The sequence below is a fragment of the Mastigoproctus giganteus genome, chromosome 1 (assembly GCF_048544385.1).
Source record: "Mastigoproctus giganteus isolate SK-2022 chromosome 1, ASM4854438v1, whole genome shotgun sequence".
In the NCBI taxonomy this organism is placed as follows: Eukaryota; Metazoa; Arthropoda; class Arachnida; order Uropygi; family Thelyphonidae; genus Mastigoproctus; species Mastigoproctus giganteus.
The window spans coordinates 196,122,537-196,146,873 of record NC_143575.1 but is presented as its reverse complement, the minus strand read 5'-3'; the positions used below and the strand labels follow the sequence as shown (position 1 = coordinate 196,146,873).

The 24,337-nt window shown below is 37.1% G+C and overlaps 1 protein-coding gene across 2 annotated transcripts in view; it reads right to left on the bottom strand.

The window, feature by feature from the left end:
* The window catches only part of CstF64 (cleavage stimulation factor subunit 2 CstF64), a 183,957-nt gene that overhangs the window by 55,513 nt on the left and 104,107 nt on the right, over nucleotides 1–24,337 (bottom strand). For both annotated transcript variants that reach the window (XM_090375422.1, XM_090375428.1), the window contains exon 7: nucleotides 21,734–21,928. In XM_090375422.1, coding sequence (XP_090231548.1) covers nucleotides 21,734–21,928 — 195 coding nt within the window. The remainder of the gene's footprint in view (nucleotides 1–21,733; nucleotides 21,929–24,337) is intronic.

Here is a 24,337-nt window from a genome sequence, read left to right as displayed (position 1 = left end):
GACGCACAGCGACTGCTTCGATTTGGGTTTGGAGAGTAATTTGCTTAGCTGGAATCCTTGTATTAATTAAAATAGCTACACCACCTCGAGCAGAATCGGATGTATTCCGATCTCGTCTATAGACCGAGTAGTTTTTGATGGAAATGGAAATTTGAGGAGTTAAATAGGTTTCTTGCAGGCAGAAACCAACTGGAGAGTAGCGATTAATTAAATAACAGATGTCGTCAATGTTTCCACGAAAGCCTCTGCAATTCCATTGCAAGATGTTAGACATTATTTGAATTTAGAGGAAGAAGCTGTACCTGACGTGGCTGTCTTATGGCGTTCTGGCTTTGGTTTGTCTCTTTTCGGAAAGGAAGGGCGACCAGTGTCCATCTCTTCTTCAGCAAATATTTCCAGAATTGGATCTTCCTGTTTGGATGGATACTCTGCCTCCATCGATTTGTCCTGGATAATCTTTTTCGAAGTTGAACTATCATTATTTGTAGTGGCATTCACTGGCGGAGATTGTGATTTTGCTGGTATTGTGAGAGGCGTATTATTTGCTTGGTCTGTGTGCTTAACGGCATTGGACTGTTGCTGAGAGAGAACAGCTCGAGCCCAGTCAGAGATAGAAGTGTTTGAAGGAACGGTAACATCGGTTTGTGTGGCAATGGTTTGGTATTTTTTTGTAATATTGGCATAGGTACGGTTAGGTATACTCGGTGCTATTAATTTTCTAGCCTCCTGATAACTAACTCTGTTTTCAACTTTATATTTCACAATTTTTTTCTCTGTTTTCCACCTCTCACATGTCTTAGAGTAGGCCGGATGGTTGCCTTTGCAGTTGGGACAGATCATTTCTTTCACCGTACAATCACTTTGAATGTGATCGGACGAACCACAGTTGGGACAAACTGGATTGCTTCTGCATGTTGTTTGAGAGTGGCCATACTTCTGGCATTTATAACATCTCAACGGATTGGGTATGAACGGACGAGTGCGGCAAAGTAGATATCCAGCTTTTACTGATGAGGGTAGGCTTGGACTGTTGAATGTAAGAATGATATTTCTGGTAGGTGTGAGAATACTGTCTTTTTTTATCATAATTCTTTTTACAGCAATCACATTTTGTTCCTGAAGCTCTTCTTTAATTTCTTCCTCCGTCACATTCATCAGGTCCCAACTAGATATTACACCCTTTGAGGTATTTAGGGTTGCATGTGGAGTTACTTTCACTGGAATACCAGCGAAAGTTGTCTTTTTCAGTAATTTTTCAGAGTGTCTGCCATTTATAGTTTCAATAAGTAAGTCCCCTGATTGCAGTCTCTTAACCGTCTTGGGAGACCCTGCAATACTTTCCAGGTGTTTTTGGATTAAAAAAGGGGATAGCTTACTGAGAGGCTGGTCAGATAGTGAGTGCATAATTAAGAATGCAGGTATGTCTGTCGCCGAGGGATTGGTTTTCAACCTCTTTGCTTGCGACGAATCATGGTCATTTTCTGTGTTTGGCCGACAGCTCGACGGCTCTAAAGCTGGAAACATACTTTGTTCCATGTTGGCTCCTCTTAGCCCCTGGCAGATGAACTTTTCTGCCAAGGTTACCGGCCCCGCCACGGGGAGGCAGGAGCAGTGCCTGGTGTGACCAAGCGAAAAGTAGTAAGTGGTTAGTAGTAAACTAGAAGAAATAAAGAAAGGTGCCTTTCCTTTCTTGCTCTGTACAAGTGTTTTTGTAACAAGAGCTGTTTTTAAATGAATAGATTTATTAACGTGAAGAACGCAAAATAACTATAAATCACTTTTGAGAAATCGCAGTAATAGCACAGAGAAATCGCTCAGTCACAATCGCTTGGCACCCGGGGCCTTCTGTGGGGAGTCTTCAAATCTATCATGTATGAATCGCCTGTGGAGACGGAAATGGATCTCGTGGTGAGACTCGTCTGCGCTGCTGCTACTGTCAAAAACTCCAGGTGTGTTCAACCATATCCGCCAATCCATGCTGCGTTGGTGTCACGCATGCATCGCGTCTCGTGGTGGAACCTTCGAGCATCTGTTGTAACATCATGAAATGCATCCATCTCGTACTCCATTGTTAATATTATGTCAAATAAATGTTTGCCACTAATTACTGCTTCTTGTGCCTCTGCTACTACTTTCCCGTGACGTTTCCGGTTATGGGTTCCTATGCGATTCACATTCCTTTAGATGTTACCTACCTCCCCTAAACGTTTGCACCAATATTTTTGAGATACCTTGTATACATGAAAGCATATGTCAGAGAAGATCAAGATCTTCTCTGACACATGCTTCACATTTCCACAGTCTTCTTTAATATCAACAGAGTGTGTAACAGTAATCTATGAGTGCATATTCTCATTGTGAAGCAGGCAACAGTTTTCAAAGTTTTACTTAGCGCTGTCTAAGAAAAGAAACCACTTGTCTGGATTGTAACCAGAATTTTCAAAAAGACCAGTCAACTCAAAATAATAGCAACAGCATAAAAAAACAAATAAATGACATGTCATTTTTCGCTATGTGGAAAAGTCTTGTAGCTGGGATCCAGTACAAATAAATGACATGTCATTTTTCTCTATGTGGAAAAGTCTTGTAGCTGGGATCCAGTAGATTTCTTTTAGTAGATATCAGAGCTTTACAATGGATACAGTCAGATCTAAATCCCTCATTAAATTGTCCAATTCTCAATAGGTGCAATTTAGGAAAATGTGGTACTATACTTGAGCAGGCTTCTGAGGTGTAATTCCAATATATTCATCATGGTATAATGAAATACACTAAAACGTTTTGATCTGCAGCTCACCATATTCAAGGTATAGCAAAAGGCAAACACAGCTACCACAAAGTCATACCTCCAATGTCTAGGTAGTAGTAATAGTGGCATGTGATGCAAGAAACCAAGTGTATGAGCTTATGCAGCATCAGCCAAAAAAAAAAAAAAAAAAAAAAAAATCACACCATTCCCTCCAAATGCCTGTCCAGTTCCTCCTTAAATTTATATAACCTGTCACCTTCCACAACGACAGATGGAAGTTTGTTCCAGCAATTAACCACCCGCTGGCTAAAGGCAAATTTCCGCACATCTATTCTACATCTGTCTTTTCTTAATTTGAATTTATGTCCCCTTAGGTTCATAATCTGAACAGCGTGCTCAACCCATTCAAAGCCTTATATACCTCAATCAGATCACCACGCAAGTGCCTAGCCTCCAGCCACTGCAATTTGCAGAACTTAGGCCTCTCTTGGTAAGAGGAACCCTTCATTCCCCTCAACAATCTTGTTGCCCTTCTCTGTACACGCTCAAGTAAATCTACATCCTTCCTAAAATGAGGCCTCCAGAACTGTACGCAGTACTCAAGGCTTGGCCTGACCATTGCCTTATACAGAGGGACAATCACCTCCTTCTCCCTGCTAGCAAAATTCCTATATATCATTGACAAAACCCCATGACCTGCCCTGGCAGCCTGTCTGCATTGCTCAGAAAACTTCATATCTGACTGCACAATTACTCCCAGGTCTTTTTCATTTTCTACCACCTTAAGTGTAGTACCACACGGTACGTTTCTCTGGAGTTACTTCTACCCATATGCAGTACTTTGCATTTGTCAAGGTTAAACTTCAGTTGCCACTTCCTAGCCCATCTGCCCAAATTATCTAGATCCTGTTGCAGTAGCACACTGCCATTACTGTCATTAACAACTCTGCCAATCTTTGTATCATCTGCAAACTTCGACATTAAGCCTGATATACCTTCATCAATATCATTGAAAAATATACAAAATAACAGTGGACCTAACACCGAATCCTGTGGGACTCCACTAATAACATTAGTCCACGAAGAGCAGCACCCATTGATTACCACCCTCTGTCTTCTCCCACTTAGCCATCCTTTAATCCATTGTAGCAACTTACCCTTAATACCATTCTGCTCCAATTTGTGCAATAGTCTTCCATGTGCAACAGTGTCAAAAGCTTTCCTGAAATCCAAATATATGATATCAAAATTATTTTTTGCATCCAGTTCCTTTGTAACCACATCATAATATCCTATCAAATTTGTCAGACAAGACTTTCCCTTAACAAACCCATGCTGTGTCTGAATTATTGCTGCAGTCTTGTCTAGATGATCCTGCAATGCATCTTTAACCAGTGACTCCATTATTTTACCCGGAACAGAAGTTAAACTAACTGGTCTGTAATTACTCGTGTCACCCTTCGATCCCCCTTTGTGAATTGGGGATACATTTGCACTTCTCCAGTCCGTGGGGACCTCCCCTGAATCCAAGGATGCGTTCATAATTATGGCTAAGGGTTTGCTTAGTTGCTTTGCCGCCTCCTTTAATATAACTGGATAGATCCCATCCACCCCAGATGCTTTTCTTATGTTTAACTTCAACAATTTCTCCTCCACTTTGCTTTCAGTTATTACAAAATCATTAAGTATCCTGCTACAATTTGATAACCTTCTGCCATTTTCAAACCTTAATAATTCCTCATGTGTGAATGTAGATGCAAAATTCTCATTCAGTTTGTTTGCTATCTGAGCAGGATCATCAACAGTCGAACCATCGATGTCAAGTGGACCAATCAGATTCATCCCCTTCCTTTTAGAGTTTATATAAGTAAAGAAATCCTTGCTGTTTTTCTTAGCATCTTTTGCCAAGGATTTCTCGTAATCTGCCTTTGCCTGCCTAACCTCTTTTGTGACCTGATTACAGACTAGCTTATATCTGACATAGGCTTCTGAGTCACTTGATAATTTATATACATCCCATGCATTTTTCTTCTCTGTCACGAGTCTCATTAGTTCATTAGATAACCATTTAGGCCTAAACCTTGAACAATATTTCTTAATAGGTATGAAACTTTTAGTACCATCCACGATTAATTCCTTGAATGCTTCCCACTTAGAATTTACTGTTGGTAACATTGTCAGTTGATCCCACTGTACTCACCTCTATGGAAGCAAAAACCCTTTCCTTTACCCCTGATGGTAATTAAATCTTTAAGTAAATCCCACATCAGCACACTGTGATCACTGCCACCTAGTGGTTCCTTTATCTGCAAATTCTTAATACACGAATGATCACTGCTGATAACCAGATCAAGAGTATTACTTTCTCTGGTTGCCTCTCGAACATGCTGCTGCAGAAAACAATCATCCAATAAATCCACAAAAGTCTGACTAGTGTGTGAGTGACCAACCCACAAGTTCCAGTCAATATCTGGGAAGTTAAAATCCCCCATTATAAGACATTCCGATTTACTAGCCCACTCTATTTCTCTGTACAATTGTTCATTGTACTCATTCGAGTCATTAGGCCTATAACACACTCCTACTCTTATTTTTGCTTTCGCAGTGCTTATGATCATATATCTGTATTGGGGATTACCCTGACTTCTAATCTCTCTTGACTTACGCACATTACAAATATTGCTTCCTCTGCATCTAAAAAATTGGGTTTTCTCTTTCCCTCTCAGTGTTACTTTTCTTCCAAACAGCTTTTCAGCTCTGTACAAATCACAAATCCACCCTACCATGGAATATTGTTCCCACATCTGGGCAGTTAGATTAATTAACGACTCATCTCTAATGGTCTCTCCACTCTGTCTCATAGATATTCCATTTCTGCTACATGCCATTTCTATAGGTACTTACACGGGAACTGTTCATCTGAATTCGGTTCTATAATTCTCTTCCAAAGCTGTCCAAAAACATACTGCAACCAGTCAACATCCTTTTACTGTCCCACTTCAAACTCACGAACCAACTTTTCTTCTTCCTCATTTATTCATTCAAGTTTTCTGGAAAAACTTTCCTTCATATGTATTTCTTGAAAATTAGAATCTACAGAAGTTCAAGTGTAATATCAACAAGTATCATCTTTCATCTCAACTTTCAGCCCATGCACGGTACTTAGTATCATAGGTTCTAATACCACTTGTGTTTGGAGTTTTCATTAAAAAAAAACCTATAAAATATCTGCAAACACGGGAGAACACGTCCGGAAATAACTTAGTTTTAAGTAGTCACAGTAAACGGGAAAGAAAAAAAAAGCAGCATGTGTGCCCTGTATGCACGAAAGGTACTTTATTTTATGTGAAAACATCCATGCCAGTCACTTTTTTTGTGAGAAAATTGTTGTAGCAGTGCAGCTCCTTCAATCGTGTAAGGAAGTAAAACAAAATGGATGAATTCAATGATGTGTTCGATCTTTTGGTTAGGTGAAATGTAAATGACTAACGACAATATCATTTGACCATCAGGAAGAAGGCATTCAGCTGCACAAATGTCTCCAACAGGTCTAACACTCACCGATTTTTCAACAGTTTGTTGATAAATCACTTCCATATGAAAAGTAACAACATGAGTACAATTTTCTCTCTTATGACAAATTGCTACATGGTCAGCTTGTTGATCTTCTCATTTGAATTGAATGACATAATCGACGTTAGGTATACTCACTTCTTTCTTATTTAGCGATGTTTCAGAAAGTACAAGTAAATTGGATTTTTGGGTGACTGCATCAGTGAGATTGCCACTTTGAGCACATAAACTTTGACAATTTAACATTAGAATGGAAAGATCTTGTCGTTTACTGATGAACTCGTATACAGTACCTTGCATGGTAAGTAGAGGATTACTCAACAACCTGGTCATTTCAGCTTGAAGTGCAAGAGTGGATGTAATGTTTCTCAGTCAATGATAAAATTTCTTTTTTCCATTTGCAGCAATAGTGTAAAGATCATTGATATTGGTAACTCGAGATAATGCAACATAAACTAGTTGTTGTTTGTGATATTTCTTGTATTCATAAACTACAGAACCAAAAGTACCTCCCTGAGATTTATGGATGGCGATAGCACAAGCCGGTATTAGTGAAAAATTATTTTGTTTAGCCAAGATCGTTCTGTTGTTATTCAGCGAAACACTCGTGTTCTTCTTGCGATCAGTAGGGCTTCTAAATCAATTTCTTGATTTAGAAGAGCCATAGCAAACCAACGAGCCTTCGTTCTAGCAAGGAGACCCACAGCAGGTGATCCTGGAAATTTAAACCAAAGATGTTTAATAAATTTAGTCTCTTCATCATATTCAATACATGCCAATTTTTCTAAAGCTCCATTAGCCAGACACGTCAATATTAGTGGTTATTAAGTATGGTTTGCCAATAAGTAAAGGTTGCTTTTAAATATGTCTTTTCTGACATATTTAAAAGCAACTCTTAACAAATCTTGAGTTCTTAGTCTCATTATTTTCATGGCCATATAAAGAAGACGATAAGGTGTCACTCTAAGCTGATCTATACGATGAAGTTCACTCGATGCCATTAAAAAGTGTAACTTTTAAATTATCTGTGAACTCTTGATACTGACCAAGGTAAATGCTAGGAAAGGACAAAATTCATTTGAACTCAAATTGTCTAGATCGAAATCTTCAGGAAGTTTTTGAATATAATTTCATGACGTTGACAGTACAGCTTCTTCATGAGAAGTCGATGCAGAAGGTTGATGTTGATCAAAATCTCGAGAAGCAGATTTTATTAAACTCTGCATTTTTGTTCATTCTCTATGTTTTTGACCTCGCTATTTTGTCGACAAGGGAGGCTTCTTCGGTGGCTTTGAAGTTTTTATTCTTTCATACTTTTCTCGATTTCTCTCAGCTGGAGTTTTAGCAATCTTTGAAGTACTCTTTTAGGTTGTTAACTGAAATTAGATTTGGTATTTTTACAATTCAATAGTTAGCGAAATCCATTTGTACACTAGTATGACATTATAACCAAAAACTACTGCAAGAAATGATTGTTGTTTGTTCAAGTGGTTGTTTTATTGTTGCATTCTTGAATCAAAACTGTTTAAATTTCATATACTTGGATCTTAGGAAAGCTTTTGATACTGTTGCACATGGAAGATTACTGTACAAATTGGAACAGTATGGCTTAAGGGCAAATTGCTGCTATGGATAAAGGGATGGTTGAGTGGGAGTTGTTGTTGGAGGTTTTACGGTGCAACAGCAGCTAACGGCCATTATGTGCCAAACAATGATAGGATTGAGTGGGAGAAGATAGAGTGGTAATCAATGGACACTGCTCTTCGTGGACTAATGTTATTAGTGGAGTCCCTCAGGGTTCGGTGTTGGGCCTGTTGTTGTTTTTTGTATTTATTAATGATATGACGAACGTATATCAGGCTTAATGTCTAAGTTTGCAGACGATACGAAGGTTGGCAGAGTTGTTAATGACACTAATGACAGTACGCTACTGCAACAGGATCTAGAAAAGATGAGCAGATGGGCTGAGAGGTGGCAACTTAAGTTTAACATTGACAATTGTAAAGTACTGCATATGGGTAGCAATAACCGCAGAGTAAAGTATCAGCTGTATGGTACTACACTCAGGGTGGTAGAGAATGAAAAGAACCTGGGAGTAATTGTGCAGTCAGATAACAAAGTTTTCTGAGCAGTGCAGATAGTCTGCTTGTGGTGTCTTGTCAATGATATACAGGAATTTTTCTAGCAGGGATAAGGAGGTGATTATCCCGTTGTATAAGACAATGGTCAGGCCACTCCTTGAGTACTGTATACAGGTCTGGAGGCCTCATTTCAAGAAGGATATAGAGCTGCTGGAATGAGTACAGAGAAGGACAACAAGATTAGTGAATGGAACAAAGGGTTGCTCTTACGAAGAAAGGCTTAAGTTCTGCAAATTACTGTGTCTGGAGATTAGCCAACTGCAAGGCGATCTGATTGAGGTGCATAAGGTTTTGAATGGCTTGAGCAAGTCGAATGCTGATGGGATTCTTCCTCTAGCCCAGATTAATCACCTGAGGGGACATAAATTGAAGAGTAGATGTGCAGAAATTTGCCTTTAGTCAGCAGATGGTTGATTGCAGGAACAAACTTCCATCTGTCATTGTAGAAGTTGACAGCTTTAATAAATTCAAGGCAGAACTAGACAAACATTTGAGTGAATGGATGGGTGAAATGGGAAGGGTTGTTTTTTTGGCTGATGCTGTATAAGCTTGCTTTCTTGCATCATGCCTTTACTAATACTAATGCTAATATTACTACCCACTGCTTACTCTACCGAATCAACATCAGTGACTGAGTTAACATCATTTAGGAGGTTGTTATTTGGTTTTTAGGAGCATTAGTGACCAAGGCCACATTGCTCCAGGGATATGCAGTGGTCATTCCCTAACCTTTCCGTCCCCTCCGTATTTAGTGGCCATGGGCTCAAACCCCGGTCTAATCAAGGAGCGTGTGCTACGCACTGCTGCTCCTGCCCATCTGGCTACGGAGGTGCCCATTTAGGAAGTGACATCATTTCTGTATCTTAGTATGAACTTACTCTCCTGAATCAACATTAGTGACTGAGTTATCATTAATGCCATTTAGGAAGTGATGTCATTTGCATCATTTAAAATCTAACAGCCACCTAAGAGGAAGTTGCATCATATCTGTAAGAAAATTTCATTACCAATCAGTTTTACTCCAGTGCCACCACAGATGTTTTCACATCAAAAAACATATGAAATTACTACAGGCTCTTATATATTACATCATTGGAAGTTATTACAATAACAATAAACCTTCAGTCACCAAGATATTGACCCTGAAGATAAACCATGACCCCGATTCAGCATATGAAATACATATAAAAAACAATTAAACATAAATACTGTAATGATTCATATTCTTCCCCCTCCAAAAAAAAAAAGGTTTTGGATAACTTTTTAAATCTTAACATGCGACAGGGTTTAAAACAGCATGTTATTACATTTTATCAACAACGTAGAACTGCTGCAATATGAAATAAAAGACAGTGGTGATTCACAAGCTTTACAGCAGGGACATTAGCTGATTGAAACTTCATTAAAGATGCATACTTTCTGAAAGCATGTTTAAACTGCAATGTAGCTTGATGTGGAAACCACCAGTGGTGCCCCTTTGCAACTTGATGATAGTCAATTTTATTTCTCATTATTAAAAATAACTTAAAATAAAAATATTTTGAGTTTAACAAAAATAAATATTTTTTGAAACGTGTTATCAGATGTTTTAAAAATAAAACTGTTAGTGATCTTGTGTTCTTTTGTATTATATATATTTTCAGAAGGCTTAACAGACAGTTATTTTATAACAATTCAGAGGAAATATAGATACATTAAATTAATGGAGGCTAGTTATCAGCAAAAAAGGAACTAAAATTGGAAACTTCATGCAGATTGCTAAAAGTCTACTAACAAAAATATCATTGATATGTCTGCAATGTTATATATAAATCATAAAAAAAAAAAAAAATTTGCTTTTAAAAACTACACATTACTAATTCAAAATAATTTCTATTTCAGGAATGCCTTTGTCCCTCCAGTGATAGACTGACAATCCTGTCTTTAAAGCTTAGGCTTACACTTTCATTAGAGATGATACCATTATCCATGACCTGACCTGAATTGCTAATATCATTTTAATATAAATAGCATCACCAGAAAGGTGAATCTTTAATTTATTCAAATACTCAATACACTGTTGTAACAGCTGTTTCAAAACTTACTGGTCTCTCACATCGGACAATAGGTGATGTCTATTAGCCAACTTATGCTTAACTGGTGAATAACGTATTGAGTCTAAATGAACAGCAAGCTGGTGTATGAAAAAAAAATTCCAATTATAAATATGTAACAATACTTATGTGCACCTTTAACCCCTAATACTGGACTGCATTTGCCAATGTAGTAAAAGTACGTGTTACAAAATTATATTTCAGCACAAATTTCTTTCTTAACGACCAAACTGTACCCAAGACAGAGTGTGAATATAGTGATGCACACAATTTTCAAGTAGTTTTAATGTTGACATTGTCATATAACCCAGCAATGTCTAAATATTTTAAAATTTTCTTGTTTTGTATCTCTTAAAATTAAAAACTGCAATTCGTGCTTAAAAAAAAAAAAAAATACTGAGAATATGAAACATGCAACTCATTTCAGCCATTTTGATATAAATGACACGACATGATATGAGTGCCAATTTCCATAATTAGGTAGCTGAAAAGGTAACTTAAAGTGATTTGAACAGTTAGTTTTAGTCATTAAAAATATAATAAAACCTGTTTAATTTAAAGTGCAAGGCAAAAATACGTCCATTTTGATTCAAATGGGATCAAAATATCGATGCAAGTCAGTATTAAAAATGAAAAATCAATTAGATACTCTTATTAACACTGCAAAATTTTAAAAATTCTCATTTAAAATGTTGAGAAATCATTTAATTTTTGAATAGGCAGTTAATGCATTAACTTAATCAATAAGAGAAAGATAACATGTGCTGTGGGGAAATTTAATAAATTTCTTATACAAAATTTTTGTATACAAACTGCACATTAATACATGAAAATAAGTGTTATGTTGTTTATTACATAGTAGAATACCCGTGGTGAATATTTCACCAAAACTGTTTCAGAGAAGAGGTAAAGATTAATACCAATTACAAAACATCTTTCCTTCAAAACACCTTTCCCTCAGCTCCCTTTGCTACTAGCAAAGGTGTCAGTGGGATAGACTTGGGTAAAAATACAATTTGATAATTTTTTGCATATATGACTATATAGTCCTTTAAAAAAAGTATTGCGCAAAAGTTATCTGGATCTGAAAATTGCTACATAAAGCTGTCCAAGAACAAAAACAGCATTTTTGTTGAAAGCCTGATCCTGAGATTTGTTAATTGTGATGAATTTTGTCACAATTGTGATTGTGACAAAAGATAAGAAACTGTGTTCTCTTCAAAACAAAAGGCAAGTTAGTTTCACTGGGAGCTAAATCAATTCTAGGGATTTGAAAATCAAACAGGAAATTTTTACTTTTATTCTTTTCTCAATTTTATTGCTAAATAAAACCTATTGCAAAAGGAATCAGGTCAAAAGCTTGTATAGTCTGAGTTATTCAAGTTCAAAAAGCATTCCAGACAGAGTGACATAAGCAATTATTACATAGATAATTGCAGAGAGAGAGAAGGGGGGGACGGTCTTCCTTGCATTCCACAGGTTTTTTATACATTAGGATCTTAAGGTGTTCCATAAAAAAGAAATTCCAGTGGAATCAGATCAGGGCTGTGCTAGCATGGCAGAGGACCACCATTCTCAAATAAAAAAATAATAATTTTTTTTATTATGGTGGTGGTCTGCCTTTGTACCATATAAAAATAAATAAATACAGGCATACCTCGAATAACGAATAGGATGCGTTCCACGAAATTACTTCGTTAAGCGAAACTTCGTTTTCAGAGGTAAAAATACTATAGCCAGAATAGGGATACGTTCCTACGTAAAGAAAATGAAAAGCTTTTTTTTCGAACAAAGAAAAGTTTTATTAAATAAACAGTCAACTTACATACAAAGTGAAATCACCTTTTAAAATATCAGTCTAAAGTTGATTGTTTATGCTTTTTTTCTCTTTCATTTAACAATTGCCTATACGGAGTTATTGCATTTAACACTGATCGCTTAACAATAACACTTGTTCCTAAATCAGGATCATTTTCACTAAAAAATTTAAAATATTTTCAATGTCATTTAAGCACCTTTTTAAATCTTTGGTTGTTAACACTTTTTGGCAGGAACTTCTTTAACTTCATCTTCATTTTCTTTGTCTTCATTGCTAACAAGGTTTTCTAAATCTTCCACTGAAAAACCATCATTTCTGCATTCAATATATTTCTAACATCCTCTTCATCGACATTTTCGAAACCTACTGATTGAGCCATCTGGATAACTTCATTTCTAATTTCTTGGATGTTATTTTCTTCTTCTAGTACAACTTCTGGCCATATTTTGCGCCAAACTCCATTTAAGCATTTCTTAGTGACTTCTTTCCAAGAACTATCAATGTTTTCAATTGCATTTTTAATGGTGTAGTTTTTCCAAAAAGTTTTAACTATCATTTCCTCTTTATCCTCTAGTTCAGTTAAATTGCTTAATGTTCGATGCAGATAATAAGCTTTAAATTATGCTATTACTCCCTGATCCAATGGTTGAATCAGGGAAGTTGTGTTTGCTGGAAGAAACACAACTTTGACAGGAATGCATGTGTCCAACATGTTAAGATCAGTAGGATGTCCCGGAGCATTGTCTAACAACAAAAGAGCTTTTTCTTCAAAGTTGTTTTTTTGACAATACCGTTTTACTTCAGGACAAAAGTGGTTAACAAACCCATCAGTAAATAACTCCTTGGTAACACACACTTTTCTATTTGCTTTCCATATTACAGGTAAATTCATTTTTATGTTACCTTTTAACGCCCTCGGATTTTCTGAATGGTAAACTAATAACAATTTTAATTAATAATCGCCAGAGTAATGTTAAACGGTCTTTGGCTGCTTTGAACCCAGCAGCTAATTTTTCTTCAATAGAAATGAAGCTTTTTGTTGGTAGCCGTTTCCAGAACAAACCGCTTTCGTCAACATTGAACACCAAATTTGGTGGAAAATTTTCACGTTCAATTATTTCCTTTAGTTTTTCTGGAAACTTATTTCCAGCTTCAACATCTGCACTTGCAGCTTCTCCTGTTAATTTTACACTATGAATTCTGGCCCGTTTTTTAAATTTCTCGAACCAACCACGAGAAGCCCCAAAGGTTTCCGTAATTTCTTCAGTTTGTTTAGATTTCAGGTGATTAAACAAAAATAATGCTTTTTCTTGAATCACAGTTTGACTTAAAGGCATATGACGTTATGACATATCATCTATCCACAAACTTAACATTTTCTCCATTTTTTCTAAAATTGGATTCCTTAAGCGAGTTAATTTTGCTGCTCTAACATCTGTACAATTCCGAGCAGACAGTTTTATTTTTTCTGATTGACTTAGTATGGTTGTTAAAGTTGACTGCGCTAATCCTAAAGAATGTGCCACATCGGATTTTCTTTCGTCGCTTTCAACACATCGTATGATATTTAGTTTAGTTTCCAAAGAAACTGCTTTTCTTTTCTTTGATTCTGACATTTTAATTAACTAAAACAAAAATATTTCTATTAAAATTTACAAAATCTACGTTATGTAATGCTATCAAAGAACCTACGTCGATTATTGCAATGCGCCACACTGAAACAACGTCAATCATGTAAAGGAAATGGAGGACAGTTAAAAATCACGATCTGGCATACCACGAAAACTGACAGATACGGATCATTGCAATGCACCACACTGAAACACACCCTATGAAGTGTAAATAACAACTAAATTAGGCGAATAAAGTGCAAAACTTATAACAGACACACCAACAGCTCGGGAGTACATAACGAGTCGCCGTCAGTCACCAATCTGATGATTGTCGTGCGTTGGCCTTAAATTGGAATATTTTTTTTATGTTAAATGGGGCTTGAAATTGCGGACTTCATTATCAGAGGTAACGTTAACCGAGGGATGCCTGTATTCATTTATTTATCTTTGTATAGTGCATTCCAAGCAGATGATTATGCACCACCAGGTTGAAATGGGCAGGGGGTCACAATCATACCGGAATTGCATGTTCAAAGGGATACTCAGAGGAATTATCCTCCAATAATTTAGGCAGGCTTTGATTGTGTTTTTTATATTTTTAAAAGCACTTTTTTCCCATCACTTTTTAAACACAAAAGAAAGCTCCACCTCAAAAGGAAAAATTTCTGGATACATGTTTGCAAGAGCTTTTTAACTTGTTCTAGTATGCAAAACTAACCCAATAATATTGTTGGTGTAATTCAGGAACATCCCTAAGTAATTTAGTTAAATATATTAATTCAGTTATTAGTTAAATTAGTTAGATATACAAGTAATTATAAGACTAATATTATTAATTCAATCAAAATTGAGCTTTCTAAATCAGTTTATAGAGTGAGTTTGGACTTGATATATTACACAGTTATTACAGTATTTCTGATATTAGTACTGTCTTCTAGCAGTCTCAGCTGGAAAGCAGAGCTTTCTGTTTTCTAAGTAAAACTAATAATACTAGTTTACAGAGCAAGTTTGGGATTTATTACATAGTTGATGAAATGTTTATTGTGGATTACCTTCAGCTAAAGCAGTTATTTATTTTTGATGTGAAAACATCTTTGGCGGCACCTATTAAATTTTGGACTGAAGTAAAACCAATTTGTCACCAAAATGTGATGCAGAAATGATGCAAATTACGTCACTTCCTAAATGATACTAACTCAGTCACTAATATTGATTCAATAGAGTAAGTAGCAGACTGAAGTAATGTGGTAACGAAAATGCGAGATGGTAATGATGCATATGAAGTCATTTCTGTAAATGTTACTAATCTTCGCGTTTCTTTTAGGTATTTTGATTTGTATACATTGGTTACGAAATAAAAGAGCCTTTGTACTGTAAATATTTTATTGATCATTCACAAATTTCCATAATTTCAGCTGGAAGACAAGATACAAGAGATTTATGATAACTAAAGTAAGAGATGTATACTTGCAATTGCAACGTATCTAAATGTCTCTGGAAAACAACATCATTTGAGGTACCCGATCTTGTAGTTGAATTTGAGGGATTAGTGTTGACAATTAGATCGAATGTTTCTTGCAGGAAAGTAATTAACGGTTTAATTTCTTCCAATCCGAAGTTAACATTGAAATCGCCGCTCATGATCGTGGGTATGCTGGTACGAGTATAACAACAAAGCAAAACGAATGAAGTCAATTATATCCTGTATGTCGCTTTAGGGTAGACAAAGCCGTTCGACTTATATAGCACTAGAATGGTGTTGTTCTTAAGTGATCCTCTACAGCTATTACACACACTGCATTTCCCGATGTCAACATCAGGAAATGCAGTGTGTATCAATGGTGTATCTTTAGCAGCTGGTTTCATTGCGTCATTTTCCAACCATACACGATCGCAAATGCAGCATACAGAACAGAAATCATTTTTCATAAATATCCTTTCAAACTCTCAAATACACATTCTTATGTAAATAGTAGTCAGTGTAAGGAAAAGGAGTTTGATCATTTAAACTCATCTGCTCCGCAACTGGAGAAATATTCCGTTATACATAAGTAATAGTCAATTCAGGTACATCATTGTTAGATGGAGCAGCATTGCTGGTTGAAGACACTGCTATATCCAACACTTGATTTTCTGTTTGTCTTTTATGCAATCTCGATGGCCTTTGTCATTCTTGCACACTCACTGCTACCTCCATCTTTATATTCTTAGGTTCGCTTGCTCAATACTCTCGACAATGCTCTGCATTTGACTTCGGCATCATTCAACACTCAGCTATAGCAATGTGGCATTCAGTCGCTTTCACTAATCAGAAAATTATTGATGTGAAAACATCTAGAGCAGAACCTAACAATGGAATGTAATGAAAATGCGGATTGCAACTATACAAATACTTGTATTGTTGCAATCATATTTCCTGCAGTAGCAACTTCAGGAAGTATGATTGTAATGTCATACTATTCAACAAACAGCTACAATCAAATGGGAAATTGGGCTATTGGCTTGGATTTCACTAACCTCTTCCAAAAGTTGATTCATTTGATTAAGTAGTTTGTTTGTTATTTGGTTTTTAGGAGCATTAGCAACTAAGGCCATATTGCTCCGGGGATATGCGGTGTTCATTCCCTGACCTTTCTGCATCCTCCGTATTTGGTGGTCACAAGCTCGAACCCCGGTCTAATCAAGAAGCGTGTGCTACGCACTGCTGCTCCTGCCGACCTGGCTACGGAGGCGCCTGAGTAAGCAGTGGGCATGAGCATAAAACATTACATCGTTCATAACTTTGGTTCTAGCTGTTTGATTTTAAAATGGTTCCGATTTTCGTCAAAAGATGTTTTCACATAAAACACCTTTCATGCATACAAAGTACACAAGCGTTTTTTTTTTATATATATATACAGTTGTGTCCCCGTATCCGTTGATTTAATTATCCATGGAAAAAAAACAAAAAACACTTAACACGTACTACTCACATGTTCAATACGATGCTTCCTTTCATTTTTTATGATGTCGATTTTAAATCGAATAGCTTCCCTTTATTTTTTACAATGTCGGCTATGGTTTGGTCACCAACATTATAATGGTTCTTTAAAGATTTAACGGATGCACCATTTTCAAACTTTTGAATAATTTCAAGTTTTTGTTTAATTTGAAAGCACAACTCTTGCATTTGCCTATCATTTTTGCGCTTTCTAAAAAAAAAAGTTACTATAGAAAAAAAAATAAAAATTCCAACATCCCTGACATAAATAACGAAACAAAATTTTTCCTTTTGCGGTGCGACGGAACACAACAATTGACACGACACACTAAATCAAACTAAATATTTGGCCTCTCGCTTTTTTTTTGTTTTGAACGGTAGGTGTGAAGACAGTAGGGGTTGCAAGATAATAGGTACACTAAATCTCCCAGTGATGACAATTTTATTATCATCATTATCATTATTTCATTATCATAATTCTTCTCTTTCTTGGTGATTCCTTTCTACTTCTGACACTCTCTCTCTCTCTCTCTCTCTCTCTCTCTCTCAGGGTAACTCGGGAATTGTGTTTGGCTGGTGCAGCATAAGCCTCAGGCTTCCTTGCACCATATGGCTAATAATAATAATAACGCCAGTTCTTATGACACTTATTTATGACTTGCAAAATATATGTTTATACCTATTCTAGTTTATACCTAAAAATTTTATGATTTCTGACTGATTTTTTTTTTATTTTGAATCTTGAAGTGTCCTGGTTATTCCAATTCCAGTAAATCGAGAGTCTGCTGTACTTTATTATTACTGTATTTAATGTTGGTAATGTCTTACTGTGTTTCATTTATCAATTAAACTTTATTATACATATGTATGTACAAGAAAATCACATTATATATGGGGTCAGTAGGTGTTTGCTTATATCTGTGGTTTCAGCCATCCACGGTAGGCCTTGGAACGTATCCCTCGTGGATACGGGGGTCTTACTGTATATTTAAAACTTATTTAAATATTACTAAAATTAAAATTAAAATTATAGTTGCTCAGAGCAAAACGGATACAAAAATATAGATTGTAACAGGTTTAATAAGAAATATACATATATTAGATTAGATACATAAAGCTTTCGGTTATCTAGTTAACCTTCTTCAGTTGATATGAAATGACAGTTGGAATGGAGGCGTGTACTGCCAATCTGGTACGTGAAGCGAGTGGCTAATTGTTTGAGGTTGAAGCCTGTGGTTGTGATGTATGTGGACGTGGCCAGTGCTTGTCAATGGACAGGATCATTGCTTCAGTGATAGGGTGGACTTGACAACCACTGTTCCTGTTCACTGAGGTATTGGAGCATTTGATGTTTAACGATTCCAACCAGGCGCGGCGCAGATAATGGCGGGACTTATCCACAATCACGACATCGCGGTGTGGGTCAATGTCGTGGTGGGTTGCCCAGACGTGCTCAGCAATAGCTGAGTGCTCCACATCCGCTAAGCAGATCGCTCTTTTGTGTTCGGAAAGGCGTTTTTCGAGACGTCTCCCAGTTTCCCTGAAGTAGCAGCTAGTGCAGTCACGGCAAGAGATGCGGTAGACCAATCCGCTTTGTAGTAGGGTGGGGACAGTTGTTTTCACTTTGGAGATGAGGGATCGTAATTTCCTGCCTGGGAGTTGCACGCACTTCATCCCATGTGATTTTAATATTCTACAGACCTGTTGTGATAGGTTTGGGTAGTATGGGATAAAGGCGCTCGTGGGTGAGTCACCACCTTGGATGTTTCTGTTGGTCGCTACGTGGTCGCGTGCCTATCAAGGGTACTGATGGGATAGCCACACCTCGTAAGGTCTGCCTTGACTTTAGCGATTTCTGCGCGCCTCTTATTTACAGAGCTAGAGTGTGTCCAGGTGCGAGTTAGTAAGGTTCGTGCAGTGGCAAGAAGATGGCTACGCGCGTGTGTTGACTGGAAGTTGGTAAATTAGCCAGCACACATAGGTTTACGATGGACTGTTGTCTTCAAGCATGTGCCCTCGCGCCGGAAAAAGGTATCTAAGTGTGGTATGGTGTTGTTCGACTCTAGCTCGATCGTGAATTTTATGAAAGGTGACAGAGAGTTGAGGTGGGCTAAGATTCAGTCACCTGAATTTCTGGGGATAACTACGAACACATCATCCACATAGCGACACCAAAAGGCAACTGGATCTGGTACGTCTGTAAATGCACGACCCTCTAACTCCTCCATCGTGATGTTTGCCGTGACCGAACTAACTGGGGAACCCATGGCTGTGCCATGTACCTGCTGGTAAATGGAGTCGTTAAACATGATTGCACCGGCTGTTAAGCACAGTCTGAGGGCAGTGGAGATATCGTCTGGTGTTAGTTTGGTTCTGCTGCCAAGGGTTTCGTCACTATCTAAGAGTTGTTTTGCACACATGATGGCAAGTTCTACAGGGATGGAGGTAAAAAGTGAAATTACATCAAACGATGCCATAACCTGATCTTGTGAGATGGATATTGTACGGATCCTTTCTATGAACTCACTACTGTTGGAGACGGTGTTGGTGGTCTTGCCTACTAGGGGAGAAAGGAGCCTCAAGACAAACTTAGATAATTCGTAACTCGGTGAGCCACAACAGGATACAATGGGTCTTAGTGGTGTGCCTTTTTTGTGTACTTTTGGTAGTCCGTAAAATCGTGGGATCTGGCAGCCGGAGGAGATTACGTGTTGATTCTGTTATTTTCTTTTGTTTGAGCCAGCTGTTGACAAGGATGTTCACTCTTGACTCCCATCGTTCCAAGGCTTTGATGGGGGGGAACGGTTAAGGGCTTGTAAATAGAAGTGTACCGCAAGAGCAGCAAGGCTTTTGTCTCGTAATCTGCGCGGTTCATTACGACTGTTCGACGTCCTTTGTCCGCTAGTAGGATGACGATGGATGAATTCCGTTTTAGTGTCTTAAGGGCGAAATTTGTTTGTGACTGAGATTGGAAGAAGCGGGGCGAGCATGGTGTAGAACTGCTGCAGTTTTTAGGCAAATTGCATTTTCCACATCTTCAGGAGAGCAAGTTAAACACACTTCTACGCCTAAGGCACTATCAGTGATCGGTGGGTTTCTTGGGAGAACAGCAAATTTCATACCCAGAGTCAATAGGTCTATTTGTTCTGTAGATAATTGCTTGTTGCTCAGGTTCAATACAAAATCTGTGCAACCTACGGAAGGGGTATTATGCCGATGATGAAATTGACGGGATTCATTAATCAAAGCATTGAACTTACGTTTTTGACGTGCACAATAGCGTTCAGATTCTCTGACGGCTTGGTAGCACAAGGTATGGATTAAATTGGTGTAAACAGGATCGGGAACTAGACTCCTAAGTTCGACCAGCAGGGCTGCTTTGTTCGTCGAAGCATATTGCAAGTCTCAATGAAGGCAGCCAATCCATATGCTCAGGGTCTTGTAGCTGAAGTTCTGACAGGCACGTAGCATGCATTCGTTAGAAAACGGTGGTTTCTAAAGAAATCCTTTCGGCATAAGTCTGTTTAATTTGCACCTGTGAGCAAATCTGAGATGTTGTTTGCCACGGGCTATAAAGATGAAATCCTTTTGCAGCTTCACGACCATATCGTATGTTGGTTGGCCAAGAACAGTCCGAATATGATTAAAGAGGCCTATGCGCGCCGGATTCATTACTACTAAAATTAAAATTAAAATTACAGTTGCTCAGAGCGAAACGGATACAAAAATATAGATTGTAACAGGTTTAATAAGAAATATACATATATTAGATTAGATACATAAAGCTTTCGGTTATCTGGTTAACCTTCTTCAGTTGATATGAAATGACAGTTAGAATGGAGGCGTGTACTGCCAATCTGGTATGTGAAGCGTGTGGCTAATTGTTTGAGGTTGAAGCCTGTGGTTGTGATGTATGTGGACGTGGCCAGCGCTTTTCAATGGACAGGATTGTTGTTTCGGTGATAGGGTGGACTTGACAACCACTGTTCCTGTTCACTGAGGTATTGGAGCATTTGTCTGTAGAATCTTAAAATCACATGGGATAAAGTGCGTGCAACTCCCAGGCAGGAAATTACAATCCCTCATCTCCAAAGTGAAAACACCTGTCCCCACCCTACTACAAAGCAGATTGGTCTACCGCATCTCTTGCCGTGACTGCACTAGCTGCTACTTCGGGGAAACTGGGAGACGTCTCGAAAAACCCCTTTCCGAACATAAAAGAGCGATCCACTTAGCGGATGTGGAGTACTCAGCTATTGCTAAGCACGTCTGGGCAACCCACCACGACATTGACCTACACAGCGATGTCGTGATTGTGGATAAGTCCCGCCATTATCTGCGCCGCGCCTGGTTGGAATCGTTAAACATCAAATGCTCCAATACCTCAGTGAACAGGAACAGTGGTTGTCAAGTCCACCCTATCACTGAAGCAATGATCCTGTCCATTGACAAGCACTGGCCACGTCCACATACATCACAACCACAGGCTTCAACCTCAAACAATTAGCCACGTGCTTCACGTACCAGATTGGCAGAACACGCCTCCATTCCAACTGTCATTTCATATCAACTGAAGAAGATTAACTAGATAACCGAAAGCTTTATGTATCTAATCTAATATATGTATATTTCTTATTAAACCTGTTACAATCTATATTTTTGTATCCGTTTCGCTCTGAGCAACTGTAATTTTAATTTTAATAGTAGTGAATCTGGAGCGCATAGGCCTCTTTAATCATCTTATTTAAATATATTTAACACTTACCACATTATTTGGTATTTGAGAAGAAACAGGAGGAATAGGGACAGGAGCAGCATTTGCAATTGGAGCTGGAACTGGAGGAGGTGCAGGGATTGGCATAGGAGCAGAGGCAGGCGGCACAGAAACAGGTTGTTGATCTCGATCTGGAGTTGGAAGAAGTGCTGCTCCTACAGCAGGGTTCTGTCTGTGCAATAAGCCCTAAATTGATTATTGTTAAAGTTGCATTATAAAAAATAAAGAACTAAAGTTCTAATCACAAAACACACATAGATATGTTTTAAATGAAAAATCAAAAAAAAATTGAGGTTTACATCACTAACATTTTGAACTGGAGATTCAACGGTAATGTACAAGGGCTGTAGTTTACTTTAAATACCCATTGGTAAATTTTTATAGAGATTTTCATACCTTTTCCATTATCAGTAATATTAGTATCACTCACAGTGTCACAGGTACTAGTATTTTCTATTATATTATGTTACTTATCTAGGACAGCCTCATATCTTGTATTAAAATTTTTTAGATTTTAAATATCTTTGATAAATCCTAATATATTTTATAGATCCAACACTAAAAAACTGACTACTGAAAGAGACAGTGTGCACTTGGACTGAAGCAATATGTGCCACCGCCCAAGCAGATTTGGCCTTCTTTTAGCCAATCGGGGTTTATTACTAGGTAAAAAAAATAATAGAATTCTAATCCCATCAATTGAAATAAATGGAGGTTTTTACACATTTCAGTATCAAAAAAGAAATTTTTTCTTTGTGCATAGCAGCATTACTGCATCACAACTTTCAATGTACTTCCAATAACTTCACCAAACCATATGAAGCTACTGGAAATATTAAGAATACACAATACAATAATCTCTTAATTTACCTGCGTTTGATCTCATGAACAAGAATGAGTGAAAGTATTTCACAATTTATATGTTTATACATATTGTACAAATGCATGAAATACAGTAGAAGTTTATTTTGTATTAGTGTTGCTACTATATTTTATTTATTTTTTTGTTAATCTAGCATTGGGCCTGGCTTAGAAAACTTTCGTGAAATAAGGAAGAAAAAATTTACAAGGTCACAAATAAAATAATAATAATTTGAGTTTTTATTCAGTGTTACTTAACAATAATCATTTTAATCTAGAGGAGAGGTGAGGGGTCTGCATTGATCTGCTAGCTCTGTATCACACAGAAAATGCTTCTCCTGATAGTAAATCAGAAAAATAATTAAATACAGTACATAATTTAAACAAATAAGTACAGTACATAATTTAAACAAATAAGTACAGTACAAACTCAATTCTGGCAAAAACTGCACTTAATTTTTATTTTGATAAAATGCTGCACTATATATTGAAAATAAAAGGCGATTTATATATTAAATAAAGATTACATCATCCTTGAATCATCTGGCCATTCTAATACTAACACACTAGCACAAAGACATGAAAAAAAGCTGAATTTGTATGGATCCTCCCATTATATATCTATTAAAAGTTACTTCTTAAGAAAGTACTGTGTTTCTAAATTAAGAGATTATTGCCCAAAACAACAAAAATGCTCAACAACAATAATAGGCCAAGGCATTTACTTTGCAAGTGGAAGCAGTGTTTATATTTTTTTATTTAGCTCTTTTACTCTCAGTTGATACAAAACAAAGTGTTCATCAAAGAAAACTAAATTTTGGTATTAGAGGTGGCAAAAAAAAAAAAAAAACCACCACTTTTGTCTAACATACAAAGGAAATAAAGAACCAGGATACACAGATGATGAGTTCCAAATATTACACTAAATACCATACGGGAGGGCATAAATTTAGCCAAGCAATTAGAATCTTATTCTTTTAATGCAGATCCTTCAACTGAAACGAGCACAAAGTTCAAAGGGGAGCTTCCAAAACGCTTAGCTCCATACCATGCAATTTACGAAGATCTATCAAGCAAAAGCAAACAAATTCACATTGCTGATTTTTTAAAGAGAGCACAAGATACACAAAATCTAGCGCTGCAACAGAGAAAACATTCTCGTTTGATTCTGCTTAGCAGCAATGAAGAGGAAGAAAATTAGATGAACATACATTATCTGATGTATATGTATCACAGTTTGTTCAGTTATGACTATTTTAATAAATATTATGTTTCCAATAGTTATAAAAAAATGGGTGTATATTTGTTAGCTTTTGGAACGTAACACCACTTTTTGTACTGGTTCGTGTAGTGCAAAACTGTATAACATGGTTTCATACTACACAAGATTTTATACGAACCTAACTACTGTGTTATAGGAGGGTTACCTGTATATAGTATAAAAATTATTTTTTGCATCCAGTTTCTTTGTAGCCACATCACAAATTTGTCAGACAAGACTTTCCCTTAACAAACCCATGCTGTGTCTGAATTATTAATGCAGTCTTGTCTAGATGATCTTACAATGTATCTTTAACCAGTGACTCCGTTATTTTCCCTGTGAACAAAAGGTCAATTAACTGGTCCGTAATTACTCGTGTCACTCTTAGATCCCCCTTTGTGAACTTGGGATAGATTTGCACATCTCCAGTCCATGGGGACTTCCCTTGAGTCCAAGGAAGCTCTCATAATTAT